Source organism: Numida meleagris, chromosome 22 (assembly GCF_002078875.1).
Source record: "Numida meleagris isolate 19003 breed g44 Domestic line chromosome 22, NumMel1.0, whole genome shotgun sequence".
Lineage (NCBI taxonomy): Eukaryota > Metazoa > Chordata > Aves > Galliformes > Numididae > Numida > Numida meleagris.
The window spans coordinates 4,997,144-5,019,676 of record NC_034430.1 but is presented as its reverse complement, the minus strand read 5'-3'; the positions used below and the strand labels follow the sequence as shown (position 1 = coordinate 5,019,676).

The 22,533-nt window shown below is 54.2% G+C and overlaps 1 protein-coding gene across 7 annotated transcripts in view; it reads right to left on the bottom strand.

Moving 5' to 3' along the window:
- Positions 8 to 22,533, bottom strand: part of CSMD2 (CUB and Sushi multiple domains 2) — a 276,129-nt gene continuing 253,603 nt past the window's right edge. For 3 of the 7 annotated variants that reach the window (XM_021375375.1, XM_021375374.1, XM_021375376.1), the window contains 14 exons: positions 20,572 to 20,748; positions 20,093 to 20,272; positions 18,480 to 18,653; positions 17,465 to 17,638; positions 15,628 to 15,701; positions 14,419 to 14,530; positions 12,485 to 12,664; positions 11,992 to 12,057; positions 11,246 to 11,407; positions 10,594 to 10,706; positions 9,805 to 9,892; positions 9,303 to 9,441; positions 8,561 to 8,737; positions 5,154 to 7,894 (listed from right to left, as the gene is read on the bottom strand). In XM_021375375.1, the coding sequence (XP_021231050.1) occupies positions 8,578 to 8,737; positions 9,303 to 9,441; positions 9,805 to 9,892; positions 10,594 to 10,706; positions 11,246 to 11,407; positions 11,992 to 12,057; positions 12,485 to 12,664; positions 14,419 to 14,530; positions 15,628 to 15,701; positions 17,465 to 17,638; positions 18,480 to 18,653; positions 20,093 to 20,272; positions 20,572 to 20,748 (1,799 nt within the window). In that variant the 3' untranslated portion in view covers positions 5,154 to 7,894; positions 8,561 to 8,577. Of the gene's footprint in view, positions 4,700 to 5,153; positions 7,895 to 8,560; positions 8,738 to 9,302; positions 9,442 to 9,804; positions 9,893 to 10,593; positions 10,707 to 11,245; positions 11,408 to 11,991; positions 12,058 to 12,484; positions 12,665 to 14,418; positions 14,531 to 15,627; positions 15,702 to 17,464; positions 17,639 to 18,479; positions 18,654 to 20,092; positions 20,273 to 20,571; positions 20,749 to 22,533 lie in introns of those variants that run through there. The other 4 variants (XR_002432468.1, XR_002432469.1, XR_002432467.1 and 1 more) reach the window with 4 other exon arrangements.

The window sequence follows — 22,533 nt, the reverse complement described above, 5'->3', positions numbered from 1 at the left end:
GGTGGGGAGGGGAGGGGATGCTGCTCTGTGGGGCAGGCTGGAGCTGCAGGGCGAGCTGTGCCTGAGCACCTGGAGGACTGCTCCTGCTCAGAGCACTGCCCTGCAGAGCCATGGCCAGGGGGATGTATGATGGTCACTGAGTGATAAAACCATGCTCCCTTTTTCTAATCCAACCGGAGCAAGTTGCAAACGAGATGTGCAGGGAAGCTGCACCATGCAGCTCCCACCCTCACCCAAGGAGTTAAGGGCTTGGCTGGGCTCTGGGCTGCAGCAGGGCAACGTGTCCTGGTTTTCTGCAGCTCTGACAGCCGAGGTCAGCTCAGTGCCCTGCGAGCAAAGCAAAGCGTGGGGCTGTGAGCAGCCCATCTGTGGCAGCCGGCCCACGGCTCCTTGCGATCACCACCTCTGTTACAGCCCCAACAGAGCCGGGATGGTTTCCCATCTCAGAAAGCCATTTCATTTCATTATTATTATTTTATCACTGCCGCCGGGCCAGAACAGCCCGCTGCGCCCAACCTGTAGGAAACAAGCCAGAGAAGGCGGTGGCGGATTTAATTTTCTGTAGGACATCCAGCTGCAAGAATGCAGCGAGGAAGAGAGCTGGCAACGGAGCCCTCGGGTGGGATGCGGAGGCTCAGGCAGAGCTGGAAGGCTTTGGCAGCATCTGCAGGAGCAGCCCAGCGAGGGGATGCCTTCCTGGGTGCTTGTTTCTCACAGGAGGGGATGGATGTCTTCGGCAGGTCGCTGCAGGACGGTGACGCTTGGTCATCATCTCATCTGCTGCCTGAGGATACGCTGGTCTCCAGGCTGCGGGTTTCCAGGCTGCACGCAGGGTCCATCCATGTGGGTGTTTCCGGGGGGGTTTCACATCAAGCAGGGGAAAGGGCGAGGAAACAGCCCCCAGTGGATGTGCCCCACCTCAGCAAAGCGCGTTCTGTTGTGCACAGCCAGCAGCGGGCAGAGCGCCAGACCTGATGGTGACACATTATTTGTCAACTCCCTTTCGATAACGAAGGAATTCAGCCACATTGCAACCTGCTGCTGGACATTCCGAGAGAAGGGGAGGTAAATTCGCTGTAAATGATTCCCTGCAAATTATGACTGAGCTCTACCAACACCTGATGGGCAGAGCACTGCTGCCCCTCTGCACCTGCATGGCCCCCCAGCACTGCATGCATGCACGGTCCTGCCATGGTGCAGCCTTTGCTGGGCCTTGAATGCACAAGAGAACCTGGCTGCACCGGCAGGATGCAAACATCAGCTCCGTGCAAGGATTCCTGCTCTTTGGTGGTGGGTTTTTTTTTTTTTAGAGTAAGTTTAAGTTTCTCATTTGCTGGAGATAGAGAGGGCAAGCCTGCACAGAGCGACGTGCAAAGTGGGAACCTTGCAATGGAATTATTTAAGAATGGATGAGGAAAGCTAGAACAACCCAAACTAATGTTAACTGAGCAATGGAGCAGCATCAGGGCTGTGGTTTCTCTTATACCTGCATTGCCCTTAGGAAGCTCCTCCCCACAAAATCTTTTTGCTCCCCCCTGGTCTTGATGAAGCCCGGAGCCTGAACGTGCACTGCAGGGTCTGACACACACAGAAACTTCAGCTGCAGGGTCCAACAGAAATCCCATTACAACCAACTGAAAGCTTCCCCTTGACCCACACTGCGAGAGCTTGGAGGTTTCCCCCCTCTCTCAGCTGGACGGCCACGACTCTGCACCCCTCCACCCAGCAAGCTGCAGGTCTCCCTGGAGGAAGCATCCCAAGCTCTACCACCAGGCTGCCCAACCCCAGAGCTACGTCTGCTGGGAAGCTGTGAGTTAGCGGAGCTGAGGAACAGCGCTGTGTGCCAGGAGCGTCCTGTCCTGGGGACGGTGACCAGGGTGGAGCAGAAAGTGAGGATGGAGCAGCAGGAGCAGCAGGCAGAGCCTCAGCCCCGCTCCCCGCTGCCTCCTCTCCGTGGTTAATTATTCTAGCATTTCATTACTCACCTCACTTGCTTCCTTCCCTTTCTCCTCCGGTGACAAATGAATTTCCAGGTGCTCTGTCGAGTGCTGTAGAGCGGAACCAGCACAGCCGCTGCGTGGCCGTAATTCGCTTGGACAGCTGCGGGCTCCCCCCTCCCAGGCAGCGTGGGGAGGAGGAAGAACCTTCCCCCCATCCCTCATCCTCACCATGCTCACTCACAGTTGTACCCCCCCCAAACACAGACCCCAGCCACCAAATGGGAAAGGGGCTCTGAGCACAGCGGGTTCGAACCCCGGACGGTCGGCATTGGCTCGGCGAGTAAATAGAAGGAGCAAATAAAGTAAAATAAAGCGATGAAATTAATAACATCACAAGCTCCCCACGTGGGGCTAGGCCGGGGGCCGGACTACACAGGGGCAGGGTGGCTGCTCCACCTAATTGGAGTAATTAGGGGGGTGTTTCCATCCCCGAGTTCTGCTGAAAAGCCAAGGGAGCCGCAGCTGTGGGTGGAGCGCACGTAGGGGGCACCCCCAGGAGCTAATCGCTCATTTACAAAGCGCTGATAGAAATTGCTGTTAATTAGCTCCGCAAACGCTTATGGTGCTGGCTAAATGAGAACCTGCTGGAAAGGGGCGAGATGTGCCAACGCGGGTTGATGTTATTTCATTGATTTCCAAGGGGGACTGCCTGGGTGTCTGGGGAGCCCTGAGAGATGGGCGAGCTCCACGGAGCCCTCCTGCTGTGATGTGGGGGTTTCCCCCCACCGCTGCCCTCGAAGTCAACCAGGAGCAGCACTGCTGCCCCGTCATTCTGTTAAAAACCATCTCCCTCTCCTCGTGCTGAGGCTGGTGCAGCTCCCAGCCCATGCACCGCGTGCGGAAACCTCCGGGGATGAGTCCCGGCGCCTTCCTGCCGACCTCATTCCAGGTAAAGCAGCCGAGGAGGGAACGGAACGAGAAAGATGAAGCGTCTGGCTCAGAAGAGACAAATAAAAGGCAGCGTGAAAGCCACAGAGAGCAGGAGGCCTGCAGCAGCGGAGCCGGCGTGGGCAGAGCAGCAGCAAGCAGCAGGACATCAAAGAGCGCGGAACGCCCTTCCTTAAAACAAACTGCGTCCATCAGTGCCGAGACGCGAGCTAATTGCAGTCAGTCACCGGTGAGGGGGAGCGAGGAGGCGTTCGGCAGAGAACACGGCCTAATTAAAGCAAATTGGGGCATCGTGGAGCAGAAGCAGCAGAGCTGACAAGCAGCCTGCACCGGGCGCAGCGCGAGCACGGGATGGGGCCTCGCAGACCCTGCAGTCCCCCCCGCCCAGCACCCATCTCAGCGCCGTGTTTCCTCCTGCCTGCAGCAGGGCCCGAGAAAAGCCTGCTGGAAAAGCAAGACAACGCAGCCGGGGATTAACCCCGAGCACCAGGAGGGCACAGGGGCAAGCCATCATTTCCTGCCCCATGGCAGCAGCTGGGGAGGAAGCAGGAACGTCTCATGTCGAAGCGCTGTAACTCACGGAGCAGCTCTTTATCGTGGTCCTGGGGATCCACGGACTGCACCGTTCTGGCTGAGGCATGGAGCTCTTTCTTCCGGGCTGATTGCCGCAGCAATTAAATGACTCATTTGTTGTCTGGCTGTGCCTTTCTCTGGGGTTGGAAGAGATGGAAGTTTTGCCCTGTTGCAGACGTCTCGTTTTACAACCTCGGTTTTTAAAGCTCCAGCACATCTCATTGGGAGGGGATGAGGGACGGAGGGGGACGGGCTGTCCCCCTGCTGTGGCCATGTTAAGCTGCACCACTCCCTGACCTCAGGCACGGGCGCTGCCCAGAGATGCCTGCAGGATGCTGCGTGCTCCCCTCTGACCATCACAACCTGATGCTCCCGACCTGGGCTGCAGAGAGGTAACAGGAGGATCCACGCTGCAGCAGCAGGGAGACCAAACCGCTGGGGCAGGAGGCCCTGAGATACAGCTCAAAGCAAAAAAAACACTGACAAACTTCTCTGAGGAACCTAAAAGGAGAACGTGTCCATTTATCAGCGAGAAACTCAGCAACTTCAGGCACCCTCCCCAAGCACGACAGCAGACACAGCAGCGTGCCCAGTGCCCCCTTCCAGCTCCAAGATTCTCTGCCAAATTCATCTCCAACTCGAAGCGAAGCGGATTTGGCAGTGAACCCGGATCGAGAGACAGTGGCCAGTCTCACCCCGGGGAGCTGTGCTCCTGCTCTCAGCAGCGAGGTGGAGATTCGAATCCCAGCTTCGAGGCTTTTGTTTGTCTCTTCCAGGCTCTTGTTTAAGTGCCTGTTTTCGGAGGGGCTTCGCAGGGGAGGCTGCGTGGGCCCCGGCGCACTGAGCATCCCCCCCAGCTGGGGGCAAGGGGAGCAGAATGAGAGCGCAGCTGGAAGCACATCTGCAATGCATCAGCACCGAGCAAGCGAGAAGGGAGGAGGGCACGGACAGCAGACAGGTGTCAGCTCGGCTCAGCTCCTCGCGGATGAGCCGCTGCCGGGCAAACCGCGTCCAGATCCGGGCTGTCCGCCCAGGGAGAAGCGAGCTGGGAAAGGAGCACGGTGCGGCCCGAGCGCTGCACTGGGAGCTGCTGCTGCTGCGTGGTTGTGAGAGCTGGGATGAGCTGCAGAGCTGCTGCAGCACGGGGCCACGGGCTCACAGCGCAGATCCTCCAGGCTGGGGTGCAGCCGCGTCCCCGCCGTCCTCGGGCACGGGTGCAAGTCAGCATCCAGGGAGTCCTAGGAGAGAACTTGGGCAGCTCGTGAAAAAGGCACCAGCAGGGGAAAAAAAAAAAAAAAAAAAGAAAGAAAATGTAAGAAAAGCAATGCAAAAATTTATATTTTATTTGAATTCAAAAATTTAAAATAGCTTTCAAATTCAGTAAAGTATGCCTGGACACAATGAAAAGCCTCATATACAGAGACAGATAAATTAAATTGTATATATTGCAGACAAGCCAAGTGTATGTATAGATTACATATTTACACTTTTATGTAAACCATATTTATACATTTTATTACATTTACAAAAAAAAGCCGATCTTCCACTACTCTTTACTACAATAATGAAAAAACATTTACATTGTGTCTTTGTTACTGTACAAACTTTTGCTTCATAAAAATATATCTCTGTACAAAAGAGGGATTTTTTTCTTTTTTTTTTTTTAATTTTTCTTTCTTTTTTTTTCCTTTTTTTTTTCCTTTTTCCTTTTTCTTTTTCCTTTTTTTTTCCTTTTTTTTTTTTCCTTTTTTTAAACATAATGCAAGTCCTCTGGGCACAAGAATGGAGGATGTCACATAGCACGTCCCAGCCAGCTTGCAAAAAAATGGGACAAGACCCCTTCCTCTGCCTTTGCTGCTTGGGCAACAGTGGAAGGTGGGAAGCAATAGGCTGAAAGCAGCAAACCTTGTGTAAGGACAGCTCCGGCTCTCCCTGCTTTGCTGTTAGAACATCTCAGGCTTGTTTTACACGCCTCGACACAAGCTTCTCCTTGCTATTACCCTGATGGAGCGGGACTTGGAAAGGTCTGAAAAGCAAATGTGGGAGCTGTTGTTGAGTGTGTGTGTGTGTGTGCATGGCTCCCACAGCCCAACCTGCCCACGCTGTGCCAGCAGCCTGGTGCTGGTGGCAGCTGGGGGACATTTTTCTTGAGCTCAGTGACAGCAGCTGGGACGGATTCAAGCTGTGCTGCTGCTGTGGGATGCTGCAAGGTCTGTGCTCAGAGGGGAGCCAGGATGCTGCAAGCACTGGCGTGGGGGCTGCAAAAGGGTGCTGCCTTCGAGACGTGCTGTGTAAGGGAGCCTGGTCTGTTCCCCGCGTTATGGGGACTTGGCAAAGGCAAGGAAGAACACGCTGTGGGTTTGGCTAAGGGCAGAAATCACCGAATAGCTCAGGTTTGGGAGGGGCCTCTGAAGTCAAACAGGGGCCAGAGAGCAGATGTGAAGTCAGGAACCAGCCACCTCACTGCATACAGAAGCAAGAGAACCAGGGGAACGCCCTGATCTGTTCCATCAACGTGAGGGAGACGCAGCCCCCAGCTTCACCGCAGCAGCCCAGCTGAAGTGGAGGAATTGGAGGGAGCTGAGCCCCAGACCCCGAGACCGCAGCCCCCTCGGGGATCCCTCTCCTCACTTTCCCTTCCACTTGCCCTGGAGGCCGCGTCCTGCGAGCTGGAGATGCTCAGGGAAGGGCAGGCACCATGGCAGCCCCTCCTGGCTACCCGAGGGAGCTCAGTCCCAGCACCCAGCTGGCAGGGTGCACCTTTCTCACCTGTCTGAGTATCTGGCACGAGCTGGGAGAGCAGCTTGCTGCAGGACTGGCAGGAGTGGCCCTGAGCTGCCTGGGCACCCACTGCTGTGTGGGCTCTGGCTCACGTGTGTGCTTCTACCCACCTCTCAGGAGCAAATCGGAGCACCTTAGTGATGCTTTGGGGAGCAGACGGCATTTTTTGGCAGGCTGGCTGTTCAGACCATAGGCTGTAGAATGCTGCTTATGCTAAGAGCACTGAATGAGAGACAGAAGTAAAAAAAAATAATATATATTTATACATATACACACGCGCACACACACAGTAAAGGAATAAACAAAACATAAAAAAACTACCCTGTGGTTTTCATTAGACAAAACCTCAGCTGACATCAGGTAGGGGAGAGCCAGTGCTCAAACGCAAGCAGAGATGTAAACACCACTCCATTTGTTTTAATTATTTTCCCTTCAAGTTTTCTGTAAGAAAAAGCTGTTTCATTGACTTACGGCTCGAAGTCAACAGTATTTCAGAGAGGTGCTCGACTGACAGTTGGGTAAAATGGCACTGTTGCCTTCTTTGACTCCAGCACGGTTCAAGAAACAGTGACTCAAACCAAACAAACTAAACCCCTGAATCAACACGAGCAGCTCTCCTCTTTATTAGAGGAGGACATCGCAAAGCATCGTCCTTTTGGAAGGGAGGAAAAATGTCAAGTCCCCTTATCTGTTCTCATGAAAGCCAAGCCAACCTTCCCGCCCCTGGGAAATAAAGGGAAGAGCTTTGGATAGAAATTAAAACTCTTATTGCATTGCCATTTGGAGGATCAATACGGAAAGGGCAAAGGCTTTTGAATGCAACTAGTTGAAGGGGGGGGATCAGTATTTGTTATTTTTAAGGAGGCTTTTGCCCCTTCCTGTCTGTCAGCAGTTTTCTTACGAGGGGGTTTGGGCACGGCTGAGATCAGCAGCCGCCTGCAGGAGGCCAGGGATGGAGGGATGCTCCCCCAGCAGCCCTGAAAGCAGCCTCAGGCTCAAAGAGCCATCGTGGAAATGGACGAGGGGGGCAGGAGGAACCCAAACTCAGCAAACGCGTACCAAGGAAAACGAAATAGCAGGAAGGGGAGAAAGGTTCGAAAAGTTTTGCATTTCCCATCGAAAAAGTCCCATCTGAAAACTTCTGCAAAAGCTCTGACTTGGACAAACCAACAGATAACCCGCACAACGAAAGACAAAGCCAGTACTCATCTTGCCCCATACTGGTATTTTCCATTAACTCCAGTCAGCACCTCGTGCGGTGCAACCTGGCTTCCTCCCTGGCTGTCCAAGATCCTTCGAAAGTGGAGGACACCCCAGGTGCCCCGCTGCTCCCTCCAGCACACTGAGCCCATCACCTTGCTTCCCAGGCCCTCCACTTGCCCAGGTCTTGCTACCAGGCTGGTGCACGCTGGGAGGGTGGGAGAGAGGAGCTGTGCAGAGCAGACGCTTGGTTGGCTTCATGATCCACGGCAGGACGCAGCGGGCGGGCGAGGACGACGGAGCAGTCTCTCAGGAGTTAACACAAAGCCCAACAAGGTGTAGCAGCTTCTCCACAGCCTCAACAAGGTTGGAAGGAGGGAGGTGGGGAGGGAATGGACGGAGACTAGTGAGGTGAAACACAATCCTTTGCTAGATACCGACCCTGGAGGAATCTGGGACAGTGGAGAGGGTGAGAGAGAAACAGTTTGTTAGTGCACAGAGAAATGCTGAGGCAACCCATGATAGCTTTGTTAACTCAAAGGAAGAACTTGCCAGCCTAGGAGTGACCCTGAGGGCTGCTTGGGGCTTTTGTCTACAAGCTACTTAGTCCTCTGTGCCTCTGTGGCAGAACTTCCAAGGCCCTTGGTGCACCCTCCTCTGTATCTTTTGCAGCATTGAACAAAACGTCTGTAACCATACAGTGCATGATCTCCCTTAGAGACTCGTTTTTCCCTTCCCTTCCCGGTGGTTGCTCTCATCACAGGGATGTTTGGGATTTGGTTTGCCACTGGTCCCCAGGAGGCCATGCCCCAGCTGAGCACCGGACCCCAGAGAGGGCAGTTCTGGTTCGGGTCCTGCCCAGGGCAGAGATCTCCTGGGCAATCCAAACCACAGAGCGCTCCTCTGAACCACACTGATCCAGCTGAGGACAAACACAAGGCTCTGAACGGCCTAAAAGTGGGAACGAGACACCCTGAGCGTGGGGCCAGCAGCACACAGACCCCCCCCAGCAGAAGAGCAGCGTTTCACCCGTGCCCAGTTTAGCCAGGCTGAGCCAGGGGCGGCACCGGAGCGCGGTGGCACCGTTCCACTCTCGTGTCCCCATTGTGCCCACTCACCGCGCAGGGGACGAGTGCTATACAGCTGTGCACACAGTGCTGACTGTGAACTCTGTCTCGTTGGCCATGATGTCCGTGGGCTGCAGGTTTCGGTCGTACATGGGGTTTTCAAACGTTGCTCGGACGTTGGTGTTCTCATGGCCCGCGTAGCCGTTGAATGGGACTTTGGGTCTTCTCCTGCAGGGTGCCAGAGAGAAAAACCCAGAGGGGTCATGGCTGCTCCTGCTGCAGCCCGCAGAACAGCACTGACAACGTCAGTGGGAAAGGAAAAAGCTGCTTCTGAAGAAGGTAAATGCCTGTGGGAAAGGCAGGAGGGATCTACAGCAAATCTTAGTACAGGTTCCTGGTGCAGGAAGCTCTCTGGGCTTTGCCACAGTGCTAAGCATGCTCCCCCTGCACAGCAGCCAGTCCACACAATGCTTTGAAGTGCAGCACCATTTCCACAGCAGTGCACCCATCGGGAGAAAGAAGTCATTTACAAGGTACGCAAAGCCCAAGTGCGAAATGTACTTTGCCTTGTCCTCAGCGGTGCCACAAATCTCACCCATCGCCGTAAAAGCCCCCAGCACTCTGCTCTCCCAACACCCTTGCACCTCCATGCACTTTTGCTCCATTACTTTCCTTACTTTCCGACCTCAACGAGAAACCAGGTCCAGAAGGAGTGCTTTTAAGGCGAGCCCACAAACGCTTTTGTCAGCCCTCTTATTTCGTTTCACTGAGTGGCGTAATCCCTGAAACCCACCTGTGTTTGTAGAGATAAAGCACAAACCCTGCAATAATCAGGGCTATGAAAGGCACAAGAATGGCAGCTGCCACAGAACTGCTGTTTGATGCAAAGTGGTGTCCTATTGATTCCGGATCGTTTTCCATCATGCTGACGTCTGAAACACAGCAAAAGCGACCACATTTCAACACAGCGCTGCGGGAAGGGGGGGGGCTGCTGGAGTTACAGGTTACACCTCCAACAACAGAACCACAGGGTTAAAAGCGGGGCTGTAAAAGGGAATCACGAGCCTGTGACCGGCAGGAAGAATGGTTTGGAGATCTAGCCTAGCTCGGTAATCATTTATTTAGGAGCGTGATTAAAAACAGATGTAAACAGATTAACCTTACTGATTTGGCCCAGCAGGGTTGCAAATTAATGCCGGGGACAGTAGGAACGTTTCCTGCTCGATAACCTCCACTGCCACCAAAATGCAGCTGCCAGCAACTAAGGGAAGAACTAGTAGTCAGAGGAAGGTTACCCAATCTCTGAAGACCAAACTGCCCGAACCCTTTGCCACGCACAAAGCCCTGGTACACAAACGTGCCACTGGACGACTCTGATGAGACCTGTAACGACACAAGACCAGACATCAACACATTTGCTCAACGCTTCCCTGGGTTTTTAGCACCCATCTTGTCACACCCTCTTCCAACTTCATGCACGGCATTAATTCCATTCCATTCCCCGGGAAGACTTGACATTTTTTAAGAAGTCTAACTGCCCAGCAACCTGTTAAGACCTCCCATCTCAAGGGGGGAAACCATCTTGTTAGTGATAAAGGACAGAGCGTGCTGCTGATTCAACAGGGACAGCGATGGCCCCGAGCTACAGCTGGCCAGGGGCCAGCCCCTCTGAGCTGCAGGGGGTCTCTCAGGGGCACGGGAAGCTAGCAGGCATAGAAATCTGGGTGTGAAGTTGACCCCATGGGGGAAGATTAGCTCTGCTAGCTTGATGCTCAGCAGATAATAAACGGTAAAATGAATTGCGCTGGTTTCTCCTCTGGTGTTATCTGGAAGACTTACAGATCACCAGCCACTGATAACCACACACACAGCTGCAGGGGAGTGTGGGACAGCTGACTGCTCATGGAACGTTATCTCACGTACTGGAAGAATGCCCCACGTGCCCTCCACGCAGGCAGGTCACTGGAGGATAACAGCCTTATTTTGGGAGTTATGCCCCCAGCTGCAGGGAGAGGAAAGCTGGGGTTGTGATAGCAATGGCATGAGTTGTGTGGACTTTGTAGATGAGGTGTCCAAGCACTTACATGTCCATCTAGAGCCCATTTATCATTTTTGAACTTGTTTAGAAAGATCTCCACCGGCCCCATAATCTGATAAACCTGGAGAAGCAGGTGCACGTCTTCTTTCTTGTAAATGCCTGGAAAATAAGTGACTTTTAATCAGTAGATCACAATAACTCAATTCAAATATGAAGTAATTCACTTTCTCCGAGGGGGCAGCAGCTCTTCCTATACACGTACCAGTGGGATGCACCTGGAACCACACCACAAATTCCCAGCCTCACATCTGCCCCCCAGGATACTGAGGACATTTTGCACGTGGGCAGCAATTCAGCTGTAAATATTCCCTATGTGACATCAGATCCGTTACACAGCGCTCCTTGGGGGGCAGGGACAGGAGGTATTCACACCCTTTAATTGCTTGGATTAAATTACAAATCAATGAGCTGGGTTGTGCTGCTTTCCAGGATGAGTCAAAGCAAACTCGGGCACAGGATTTGTTCATCTTGGTCCAGCCCAAGACTGGAGACTTCCAGCTTGCATGGTGCTTCTGTCAGGCTCCATCAGAAAGCCCACACCACTCAGGCAGCAGAGCACACTGCCCCTTGCCCAGCGATCCCATTTCCTACAGCGCAGTGAGCGTAAATCCCCACAAACAGCCCCGCTGGCTCCTCACCAGAAACCTGGAGCTCCACGCCGCTGTGGTCTATTAAAGTGGCATTGACTTTACTGGTGACAGGGTCGAAGCTGGTGACAGACAGCATCGCAGGCTGCTTTTTCCCCATGTATTCGTAGGAGCCTTTCCAAAGGGAATTCCTTGCAAACACATCAGCAGGCACTGCAGAACGCAGCAGTTGGGGACAGAGAAACATGAGATCATTGCCACTTGTTTCCATTTCTCAGAAATCAAGATAGAGCGGATTCCTTTCTTTCCCTGAATTCAAAAATTAGTATTCAAACATCTCAAGTCCCACCCACTCCCCGTGCTATCACCACTGAGTGCAAAGCCAAAGAGAGGAGAACCAACGTGCTGACGACTTTCATTGTGTTGTACTGACAAAAAGAAGAAAAACCCAGGAAACTTTGAAAAACAAACAAAACCCCAAAGTAGGTTCCTAAGAAAAGCCAGCACGGACCAAAAAAAGCCCAGCAACAAACCCAAACTGAACCCTAAACCAAAACCAAAGATTGAACAAAGCTTCAATGTACAATATCCCAGAGGGCTTCAGCCTCCGGAGCGCCCTGGGGAGAGCAGCAGATGCTGGTGCTCCGCTCCCTGGAGGCTCCTGCCTGCTCTCCAGCAACGCATGAAGGAAGGGGATGGGGCACGCGGGCTGCTCCCACCACCCCGCAGTGCTACACGTGCATGACCAGCTGGTTTGCTGGCTGCTCCTTCCCCACAGAGCCAGCCCCAGCACCTACCCGACAGCTTGGAGAGCGGCGGGTCCCGCGCAGTGCCCACCGGCCGGCCGCTGGGGCGGACGTCAGCTGGAAGACAGGAAGGGACCCACGGCCAAATGAACACTGCTGCACCTGGCTCTGCTCAGATGTTTCTGCTCGTGGCGGTGCCCGTAAAGGACAGCCTTCACCTGGCACTGCCTGAGCACACGGCGGGGCTAACCGCCGCACAAGGGCTGCAGGTGGGTTCAAGACTTGAGCTCTGAGGCACAGAACACACAGGTATCCCGTACAGATGTTTCTAAGTCCAAAACATCAAGCAGAAAATCCCCTCTCCTTCCCCTGTTTTCCGGGATCTGTGCTGTGGTGGCTGCAACCAGCTCAGCCACGCAAACCCACGACTTCTCTGAAGAACCCACGTAGCTCTAAGGGAATTGCTCCCTTCTCTCGGGCTGCAAATCCCCCCCCCTGCAGAGACGGAGCCCAGAGCCGAGGTCACGCTGCTCAGAGCTCTTACCGAGGCAGATGGGAGGCTTCCCTGTCCAGCTGCCATCTGCTTTGCAGGTTCGATGCTCGGATCCTCCGGTGAGGTAGTACCCACTCTGACAGGAATAGATCAAGGTGTAGCCCAGAGATGGCAAATCCAGAGCCCCGACGTTGGCGTGGGTGGGGGTCTCCGGCTGCTTACAGTGGTGAGCTGAAAAGCACAAAAGCAGAGACGCGGTGCAGCAGGCAGTCACACTCAGAAAGGCAGAAGAGCGTCACCAGCGATGTCAGCCGGGAGACAGCTCTCTCAGAAGTGTTTTTCAGCAAGAGCTTTCTCTGCTCACTGAGGGACACAGTGCCATGCCTGGATTTTTACCAGCCACGGGAATTAATGAGACCATTTCCCGTGCTTCGCTGCCAGATTGCTCTTCCTGGCTGAAGCTCTCAGGGGATCCCTGACTCCGTCCCGGCCTCCACGATCTGAACATCAGGCCCCATTATCCCTCCCCTTCTCAGGAAAAGAAGCCAAAACCAAATGGTGCTGAGGACCTTGTGCCGGACACAGGGAGGAGGAGAAAGCTCCGTTCACCCTCCCAGAGCTGAGCAGGAGTTGGAGCCTGTGACCAGATGCCCACTGCTGCAACCCAGCAGGGATGGGAGTGTTTGTGATGCCCTCCCTTGCAGCTGCAGGGCCAGGAAAAGAAACTGAGCAGCTGCCTTCCTCCCTTCTTTTAGCCTTCATGGACAAAACGTGCCTCTGCAGGACATGGAGGCCCAGCAAGCTAAGCCAGCAATTCCAGCGGGTGCATCACAGATCTGCTTCTGTAGAACCTCTCTTCACAGGACCATCGTCCTACTGATAATTTGCACCTGCCTGTCCACAGCATCACACAGCAAGTCCCCAGGAGCGTGCAGCAGCCACCAATTCCTATCACTGCTCAATTACTTCCAGGTGTCGGCCACAGGGATCCGGGCTGAGCTCGTCCAGCTGCTGCCACCACAGAGCGCCTGGCCGCGCCGCTGGGAACGCGTCACCACTTCCCCAGAGAAGTTATGGCCCAGAGCTCATCAATCATGGGGCCAGGAAGCTCGCTCGCACCCACACTGTAAATTTCCCCTTTCTGTAGCTCTCAAAGCGCTCATGAATGACAGCAAATCCCCGGCAGCCTTCGTGAGGTATTATCTTCGTCCTCGTTTTACGCTCAGCTGCTGTGCAACCCTGCCGTCTTCAATTCAGCACAGAGGAGCTGGGGACTCTGGGGGTCACGCTCCCTTCACTGCAGTGAGTGGTGGGGCAGGGCAGCTGCCTTCCAGCACCACGGCCCCTCCCCCTGATACCACTGCTCGGAGGTTTTAAAGCCCACCCGGGCTGCTCTCGCGTGTTGCACCTCTGGGGTTTGCTCCCTGCACACTGGATCTCACCGCTACACCCCAACTCACAAGGGAGAGGGAGAAGCTTTGTAATGCTTATGATACAGAGGTCACTGTGGATATTACAGCTTAAGTACATTAGCTCAAATTCCTTCTGGTACAGCGGGGAAGAGATGATGGACAGCTTAAAAGGAAGAGCAACATGTTATTAAAGACAGGGAGAGCGTGGCTCTGCTGGAGAGCCCTTCTGGCTGAGTGTTAGCTGCGCTGCCTGGAGCGCCAGCTCACATCTCGGCCATCAGATGTGGTTTCAGAAGCACAAAGCAAAGCCTCACCTCAAACCAGGTCTCTGAGGGAGGGACAAGCTAACAAAAATCACATCTGAAACCAGAAGTGGCTGCTGGCACAACCGTGTCAGCAGAGAAATGACGGCGCAGCCCCCTTCTTCTTTAAGACTGTGTTTTTCCAGAGCTCTCCCAAAAAACGACCAGCTCTTCAGAGCCAGCAGTTCACACGGCCATCCGCAGCAAGGACAGAGGGCAGCAGTGTGCCCAAAGGCACCGCTCTCCCCTGCCCACAGCTCCCAGCACTTACGGACGCAGTCGGGCTGCACGCCGCTCCACGTCAGGTTGGGGAGGCAGGTCCTGGTGGTGGAGCCCTGCAGCAGGTAGCCCTTCTGGCACTTGAAGAAAATCATGCTTCCCACCTGTTTCCACAGGAGACAAAACACTGAGCTGGCAATGTAATTCACCTGTGCTTACAAGGCGAGAGTACTTCTATTGTTCTCCACCTTCAGTGCAATGAAAGGTGAGCTGCCTTCTCCCTGCGCTCCCACCCTGACAGAGCCTGGTGCCACACAGCCCCCAGAGCCGCCACGAACTGGGCACAGGGTTCCTCCTGTCAGCGATAAGCAATGCTGCAACGTCTTGAAAGCACCCAGAGCTAGCACCAGATTTAACAACGCCCCAAGTTTTTGCCAAAAGGGACATTCAGAATAATTACGATCAACAAACAGCCCACAGCCATAGTATGAACGCCAAGTTGGACTGCAAGCAGCACGAAGGATCACAAAAACTGGGAAGGGACTGCTCCACACTCGCGAGGTGCATTCCCTTTCTGCAGACTGTTCACTTCTTTGCTTTCAGCTTCAACGAGACAGCGGAGCTCGCTCCCTGCTCCAGGCAGGCCGGCGTGTGACGCTGCGTGGCTGTGAGCTCCGCTACTGCAACAGGATTTGCTGTTAAACCTGAACATGCTGGAATAAAACTGACGGGGAGGGCTTTGAGCATCCTCCCTTTCTCCTGAGCGTGCCAAGACCGTGCACTCCTCTTCCCCAGGGCATCGCACCAAGGGCACAACTCCCCCAGCGCTCCCTGCGGTCACCACCGCATCCCACCCGCGTGCAGCCGCCACGCTGGCAACCCTTACGCAAGTCAGGCTTGGGTTGACTCAGGATTAATTAAAAACTAGGAATAATACATTACAACCCAGAACTAATTAGCAGCAAAACTGAAAGGTCCTGGCAGGAGCGTGGAAGGAAGTATCCTGGCCCTGCAGCAGCACTGGGTACACGTGGGGTACAGGCCGGGGTGGCTGCCTCCTTCCCACTGTATTGAGTAAAAAACCACTGACAGGGCCTAGTCCAAAAATGAATGGGATCTCTGCTTCTGATGTGAACGCTAATTACACTGATAACTATTAATTAGCGCCGTCATTCATATCAGAAATAATGCCTTCTTAGCTCACGCCCTACCACCGCTCAGCGCACGCAGGCCCCGCGCGACACCCAGCCCCGGGCACTACCTGGAAGCCCTGCGAGTTGTTCTGCATCCCGAAGAGCGGCACGCCGGGGTCTGCACACGTCGTCAGGGTCGGGTCTGGGGGAAGAGCGGAGGCAGCGTGGTGAGGGAGCAGCTGCAGGAGCCACGGCAGAGCTCTGCCCCGGCACAACCGCGCCGTGCCTTCGCCAGGCGGCAGAAAGGCTTTGCTGCAGCAGGAACGCACGGCACCGGGGAAAAATGCACGGGGGGTTTTGTTTCTTAACCCCCCGACGGGTGCAAGGCAACCCAACCACAGGCACTCCGTCAGCCAGGAGAAAAGGTAAGAACGCAGATCTTGTCTTGGAGATGCTGCTCTGCCCGGCTCCTCGTGCCGGGAGCTCCGCGGTGCAGCACCGTGCCCTGCCCTGCAGGCAGCCCCTGCCTCACAACCTTGCTGCTTTAGCAGCAGGCAGGGGCTGGGAGTTTGAATGCAGCTCAGATGCATCACCTCCCTTAATGCCTCGTTTGGTCTCTACCAGAAGATGAACGCACACAATTCACTAGCAATACTCGCTGCTACTTTTCTAGCATCTCTTTTTTTTCCACGTCGACAGCAGCAGCACACTGATGGAATCAAGGTGGGGATGCATTACATTATTATCAGCATCTCAAACTGAGCACAGGAACTGAAGTCTCGGTGTGAAAGGCAATTCAGCAGCAGCAGCAGGATCCCTGCTCCTTGGGATCACAGCACCGAGCCCCAGTGCCCCCAGGGGGTGCTCTGGTGCACAGCGAGGGGACAGCTCTCTTAGCAGCACCTGGAGCGTTGTGCAGTCATATTCCTAGGAGATTCCAGTCTGCATTCCTGTCTTTTTTCTTCAACACACCATGAGGACTTGGGCTTGGAGAGGGGGGGGCTCTGGGGAGACCTCACTGAGGCCTTCCAGTGCTTGAAGGGAGCGTATGGATGGGGGGGGGGCAACTGTTTGCAAGGGTGGATGGCGGTACGACAAGGGGGAATGGTTTTAAACTGAGACAGAGGAGGTTTAGGTTGGATATCAGGAGCAAGTTTTTCACTCAGAGGGTGGTGAGGCACTGGAACAGGTTGCCCAAGGAGGCTGTGGATGCCCCATCCCTGGAGGCATTCAAGGCCAGGCTGGACGTGGCTCTGGGCAGCCTGGGCTGGTGGCTGGGGACCCTGCACTCAGCAGGGGGTTGGAACTCGATGATCTTTGAGGTCCTTTTCAACCCAGGCCATTCTATGAAATGCTGTGGTGGTGGTAGCAAATGGCAAAGGAAAGCAGCACAGAGCCTGAGCAGTACGTCACCACAGAGCCCAGGAGCTCAAGGCCGCAGCCAGAGCTTTAAATCAGTGCAGAACACCGTGACTAATTATCATTACAGACCTCTCTGAGGTTTCAAAGGGTTCTGGAAGCCCCAGGAAGGAGCCACACGAAGCACGTCCAGAGATTTCAACCTGAATCCCAACATTACAGCTAGGCAAAGCAATTTGTAGCACTTTGCCCTCTGTACACATCACCTTCGTGTTCTAGGAGCTGCTGCTCTACCATTCTGGAGAGAATTCAGTTGCAGCAGAGAACACAGCAGCTCTCACGTGCACATTTGGGCAGAACTGGCTTTTGCTGCAGTTCCTGTGAGCAGATCGGCTCCACCGCAACCTGCGCCTGCTCTTTGCAGTCAGACTGCATTTCCACTCCCAGAAATGGGACTGGAAACCCAGAAATGAGAAAAAAAAAAAAAAAAAACAACCACAAAACAAACCCACAATGAAAAAAAAACAACCACCCACTTTCCTGCAAACGAAAATGCCCAACGACAACGCCCCGCTGGGAGGCACGAGGCAGAGGAGGAGCCCTTACCTATGCAGCTGGGCTGGGTCCCGCTCCAGGTGCCGTCGGACTGGCAGAAGCGGCGCGCTGAGCCCACCAGCACCAGCGGGGCCAGGCAGGAGAAGGACACGGAGGAGCGGTACGTGAAGCCTCGGTCCTCCCGCCGGCCCTGGGCAGGGATGCCCGGATCTCCGCAGAACACGGCTGCAACGGCAGAGAGCAGGGGCTGCTGATAACCTCCCCAGGAGCAAGCAATGTCAGTACGCTAGCAGTGGGTCTGCACAATGGGCCGAAGCTCAGTGCTCGTTACCACGGAGCTCTGTGATTGACCAGGGGGTGGCTGGTGGCAGGAGGCGTTGCTGGCTACTTTCCTTCTAATTCTTTTTGCCAGTTGCTGTTAATTAACTTCCACTTCTCCCCATCTTTTCCTTTTTCCCTTTTTTTTTTTTTTTTTTTTCCTCCCCTAGCAGCTTGCTTAGCTTTAAAATGTGTCCCTAATTGCACGATGTCAAATTGCTATATGGTTCTGTGTCACACAGAAAGCCCGCTAATTACACGAGATCCAGGGAAGGGTGCAAGGAACACAGTGAGGGCTTTGTGCGATTTAATACGAAAATGGCTATTGTGCAGCTGCCAGCCATTCAGCCAAGAAAAGAAACTCCAATCTGCCTTTATCATTACGAGACGTTTAACTAATTTTTTGCGTTAGCTATTTAATCGAGTACACAGGTTTCCAAGAGCCCAAGCTCTGTCTTCACAAAACGTCCCTAACTTCTGCTGCGACTCCGCCGTGCCCTTTGCCACAGGGCTTTTCTCATCCCCTCCGCCAGCTTCGGGAGCCCCGATTTCAGAACTCAAGGAGGCACACGGACAAACAGCCACGAGCTTTAAGGACGTTTCACGGACGGGAACACGCAAGGAGCTCACGCCCGTCGCAAACCGGACCTCACGCCTGCACACGCGGACACGGAGTGAGCGCATGCGGGTGTTTCAGCCCCATCCCTCTCCCAGCCCCTGCGTGGACGTGCAGGGGCTGCCTACTCACGGAAGCACTGGGGGATCTCCCCGCTCCAGGTCCCGTTCCCCTCGCAGGTGAGCACGGCGGGCAGGGACAGCTGGTATCCCTCCAGGCAGGCGTAGCTGACGCTGGAGCCCCAGCTGAAATCCGAGCCCACCACTTTGCCGTTGGGGATGGCTTGAGGGGATTTACAGACGATGGCTGAATGAAAAACAAAGGCAATACCCAGTTCCCTCGACTTCTCAGCGTAGTTATTTCCATTAACAAGCAAATTCGTGTCGGATCAAAGTTAACGCGCTGCTCTCAAAGAGCACCCCCTGGGACGGCGCGGCGGGGGGGGCTGTGCAAACTTCTCCAGCTGCGCGTGCAGTTGCGAACCCTCGGATTTTCCTTTGAAGTTTGGAGTGAACGGAATCCCAGATCTCAAAGTCTGATCTCTGAGCCTGCGTTCACTTCCAAGCGAAGGAAGAATCCAGCCTGACTCAGGGCGAAAACTCACCGAAGGCTCCCTGAAAGATTCATGCATTTTGGACAACCTGGCTGAGCTTCAGATTAGCAGCTGAATCAATAAGCAGTCTGTATTTCATTCACTCCAGGGTGTTTTAATGTGACATTTTTGCAGTGCTTTGCTTTTCGGCTCAGGGGAGCACTGGGAAAGATGCTAAGCTCATGTAAATCAACCCGGCCTCCAAATGAGACCGTGGCCACATTCTGTATTACTCCTGCAACACTAGCTCACTGGTGAGAATGAAAGAGGAGAGTGAGAATTGCTCTTTACAGCCTCGGAAGGAACTGGAGTATATTTGGAAGTTTCTGCGTGGTCTGCATTTACATCAGAATCATGACAGGTGAATTTTCCAGACTGCAAAGGAGGAACACAGATGCTGCTACAAGTCTTATCTACACGTGGTGGGAGAGTAAAACACTGGCAGAAGAGATCCAGCGTGTCCTGCAACTGTTCTGTTACTTCCCTTTCCTATCTCTGAATTACAGAGGCAATCTCAGAATGGAGAAATAAGGAAAGGGGCTTAAAGAAACATTTTTCAGACTTCAGATGCTCAAAAAGCGTGTGCTTGCAGAACAGAAAGCCCCATTCAAGTCTGGTCTGAGTTTTTGTGAGGAGTCACTTAGCTCTCAGTGCTTCACTTTTCCCTTTCCACCTCAGGGATAACAGCAGTTCCCTCCCTCCCCGGCATGCTGTGATGGCTGATAGGCCTGAAGCCACCACGGCCTTCGTGCTCCGCTGACAAATTGGGTAAGTGCTGCAAACACGGGGGAAAGACTGAAGGACAGGACCGAAAATCTCCCAGGTGGGCTCAGGTACTAGACCACAGCTCACGGAACCACAGCATCATTCAGGATTGAAAAGACCCCAAGGATCACCCAGTCCGACCCCAACCCATCCCACCATGCCCACCGACCATGTCCCTCAGTGCCACTGCTCCAAGGTGCTCAACAGCTCCAGGGGCAGTGACTGCACCGCTCCCTGGGCAGCCTGTGCTGATCCCTGACCACTCTTTCGAAGGAGAAATATTTCCCAATATCCAACCCGGTTAGTGCCTAACGCCTTGCCACAAGTTTCAGAACCTTTGTGGCCTGTACAACTTACACCCTCCACCATTTACACCAACCATTCTTACCCTTGCAGGCAGGCTTGGTGCCATTCCAGGTTCGGTCTTTTGTGCACATCAGAGAGGATGCTCTGTCCGACTCCATCATGTACCCAGGCGTGCATTGGAACATCACTGTTTTGTTGTAGGTAAAATCACTGCCCAGCCTAATGCCGTTGGCTGGCACACCTGGGTCACCACAGTTGATCACTGCCAAAAGAAGAAAAAAAAACATTTCTGGCTTCACCATCCCTCATCTCATAGTCCCAAACACTTTTCAGAGCAGGATGCGACTCCCTCATTGCAGAACTGGGCTGCAGCAAGTGGAGAAAACTGCTAGAGAGCTCCCTTCAGCCAGCTGGAAAATACGAACCCAGAGCAAGAGTCTTCCATTAGGCAGTCGCAGGGGCTGCAGGCAGAGGGACAGCTGGCACCAGGCAGCTCAGCTGTGAGCACCCAGCACCTGGCATTTCTCAGCTCAGCACCCAGGGACCTGTCCCAGCGCTCACCTGTGCACTCGGGGCTGGTGCCGGTCCATGTCCCGTTCACCGTGCAGTGCCTGCTCAGCACACCAGTGGAGTAATAGCCCTCCCGGCACTGGTATATGATGGAGCTGGAGAAAACCAAGCCGTCGTTAAACAGAACCTTCGCGTTGCTGGGGGTGCCTGGGTTCCCGCAGGAGATAACTGGAAAGCAAAACAGCACAGTTACTAAATAAATGAAGGAAGGAATGAATGAAAAACCGAACCAACAAGGCTTCCATCCTGCCGTTAATCGACCCTTTGCCATAAAGGTGAGCTTAGCTGCAAAGCTGCTGGATCAGAGCACGCAGAGCTGGCTCTGCTCACAGCTGGTCCCACAGCTCTGCCCCACAGCGCAGCCTGTGGGGGGGGGGGGGGTGGGTGCCCCTCAGGAGCCCACGGCTTCGCAGCCCTCAAAGGAGTGACAGCCAGGAGCTGCTGCCCTGCCCTCCTGCTGAGCTCTCCGGGCAGAGAGAACGCTGTGGGATGCAATTAAGAGGTCTGCCAGCACCCAAGTTTCATGTCCAAGGCACCGCAGCAATAAAAGGGCCTCAGCGTGAATGGTGGTGCGTTGTCACGGCAAAATAAGCGCCTGCGATAATTGTATCCTGCCCTCGTTTACGCTGAAACTGCAGGACAGAAAAGAAAATCACACGGATCCTCAGGCCACGGGCTCCCAGGCCTCTGACAAAGGAACCCCTTGCTCCCTCCCTGTATCTGTGGTCCAGACAGAAAAGAAGCTGTAAGCGTAAGGATGAAGAGGCTTAAACTTTTTAAATCACAAATTAAATATATATAGGATCGAATCACTCAAGTGAGCACAAAGTGGGTAAATAATTCCCCCTGGCTTCAGTGGGAGATGAAAAATGAATGAGACCCCAAAAGGAAACTGCTTTTGGTGCTGTTTTCTAACTGAGTATAAATCCTAAAGACCCTGGAAGTGCCACGGTCACATCCGCTCACGTCTCCTGAAGCATTTCAAACCCAATCGTCTTTAAACTAAGTCAAAACTCAAGAAAATAACCTGAAAACCAGCTGCATCAAATGGGCATTCCTTGGAGTTGCTGCTTCTTAACAAGTGAAATATGGCAGCAAACGATTATTGCAGAACTCCCCACCTCGAGGTTTCTTGGTTTGCTCCTCGATCAAAAACAAATGTGGTTCCTGCAGTTAATTTTAGGGGGTCTGCACAGAAAGGACATCATGGAGAGCTGCTGAACGCAGTGGGTGTCTCTGCTGGAGACACAGAGAGCGCCCTGCACCATGAGGAACATCACAGAGAGCATCACCACCAGCAAAGCAGCTGCTGCCTGCTGGCCCAAGAGTGCCTGGAGCTGCTGGGAGATCTGTGCCTGCAGCCAGAGAAGTGACCACGACCCAAAGCCCCTCCTGCTGCAGGGGAGGGGTGGGCTCCGTTCCAGGAGAGCTCCGTCCCCACCAAGCACACGCACGCCTCCAGTGCTGCCCAGAGAATGGGATTTTCCCATTAGCTTCAGGCCAAGCAGCGGGATGAGAACTCGGGTTCCGAGCATCTCTGACAGGAGGCGGCACAGAGGGAACCAAACACCTGAAGGTTTGTTCTGAGCCCCCTGAAAACCCAGCGGCTTGCCCAGCTCTGGGAGCGCTGCGCTGGGGTAGTGGGATGGCAGCACTCTGCTTACAGCCAGAGCTGCTCCCAGGAGCCTTCTCCTGCACTGCAAAGTGACCTCTGCTACGGGCCACTGCGATGCCCAGGGATGCTCCTCCGGAGATCAGCAGTAATTCATGCGATCCCCATCTTTTGGCAGGGCTGTGCTCCGTCCTTTAACCAAAGCAGCATCCATGGAGCACAAGGGGAAGTGCTGTTACCTGTGATGGAGCTGAACGCTCCCAGCCCCACGCAGCACTGACAGTGCTGGTGCCAAGGAGAAGGGCACTGCAAGGAGCAGCATCCTGCTCCTCAGATGGTGC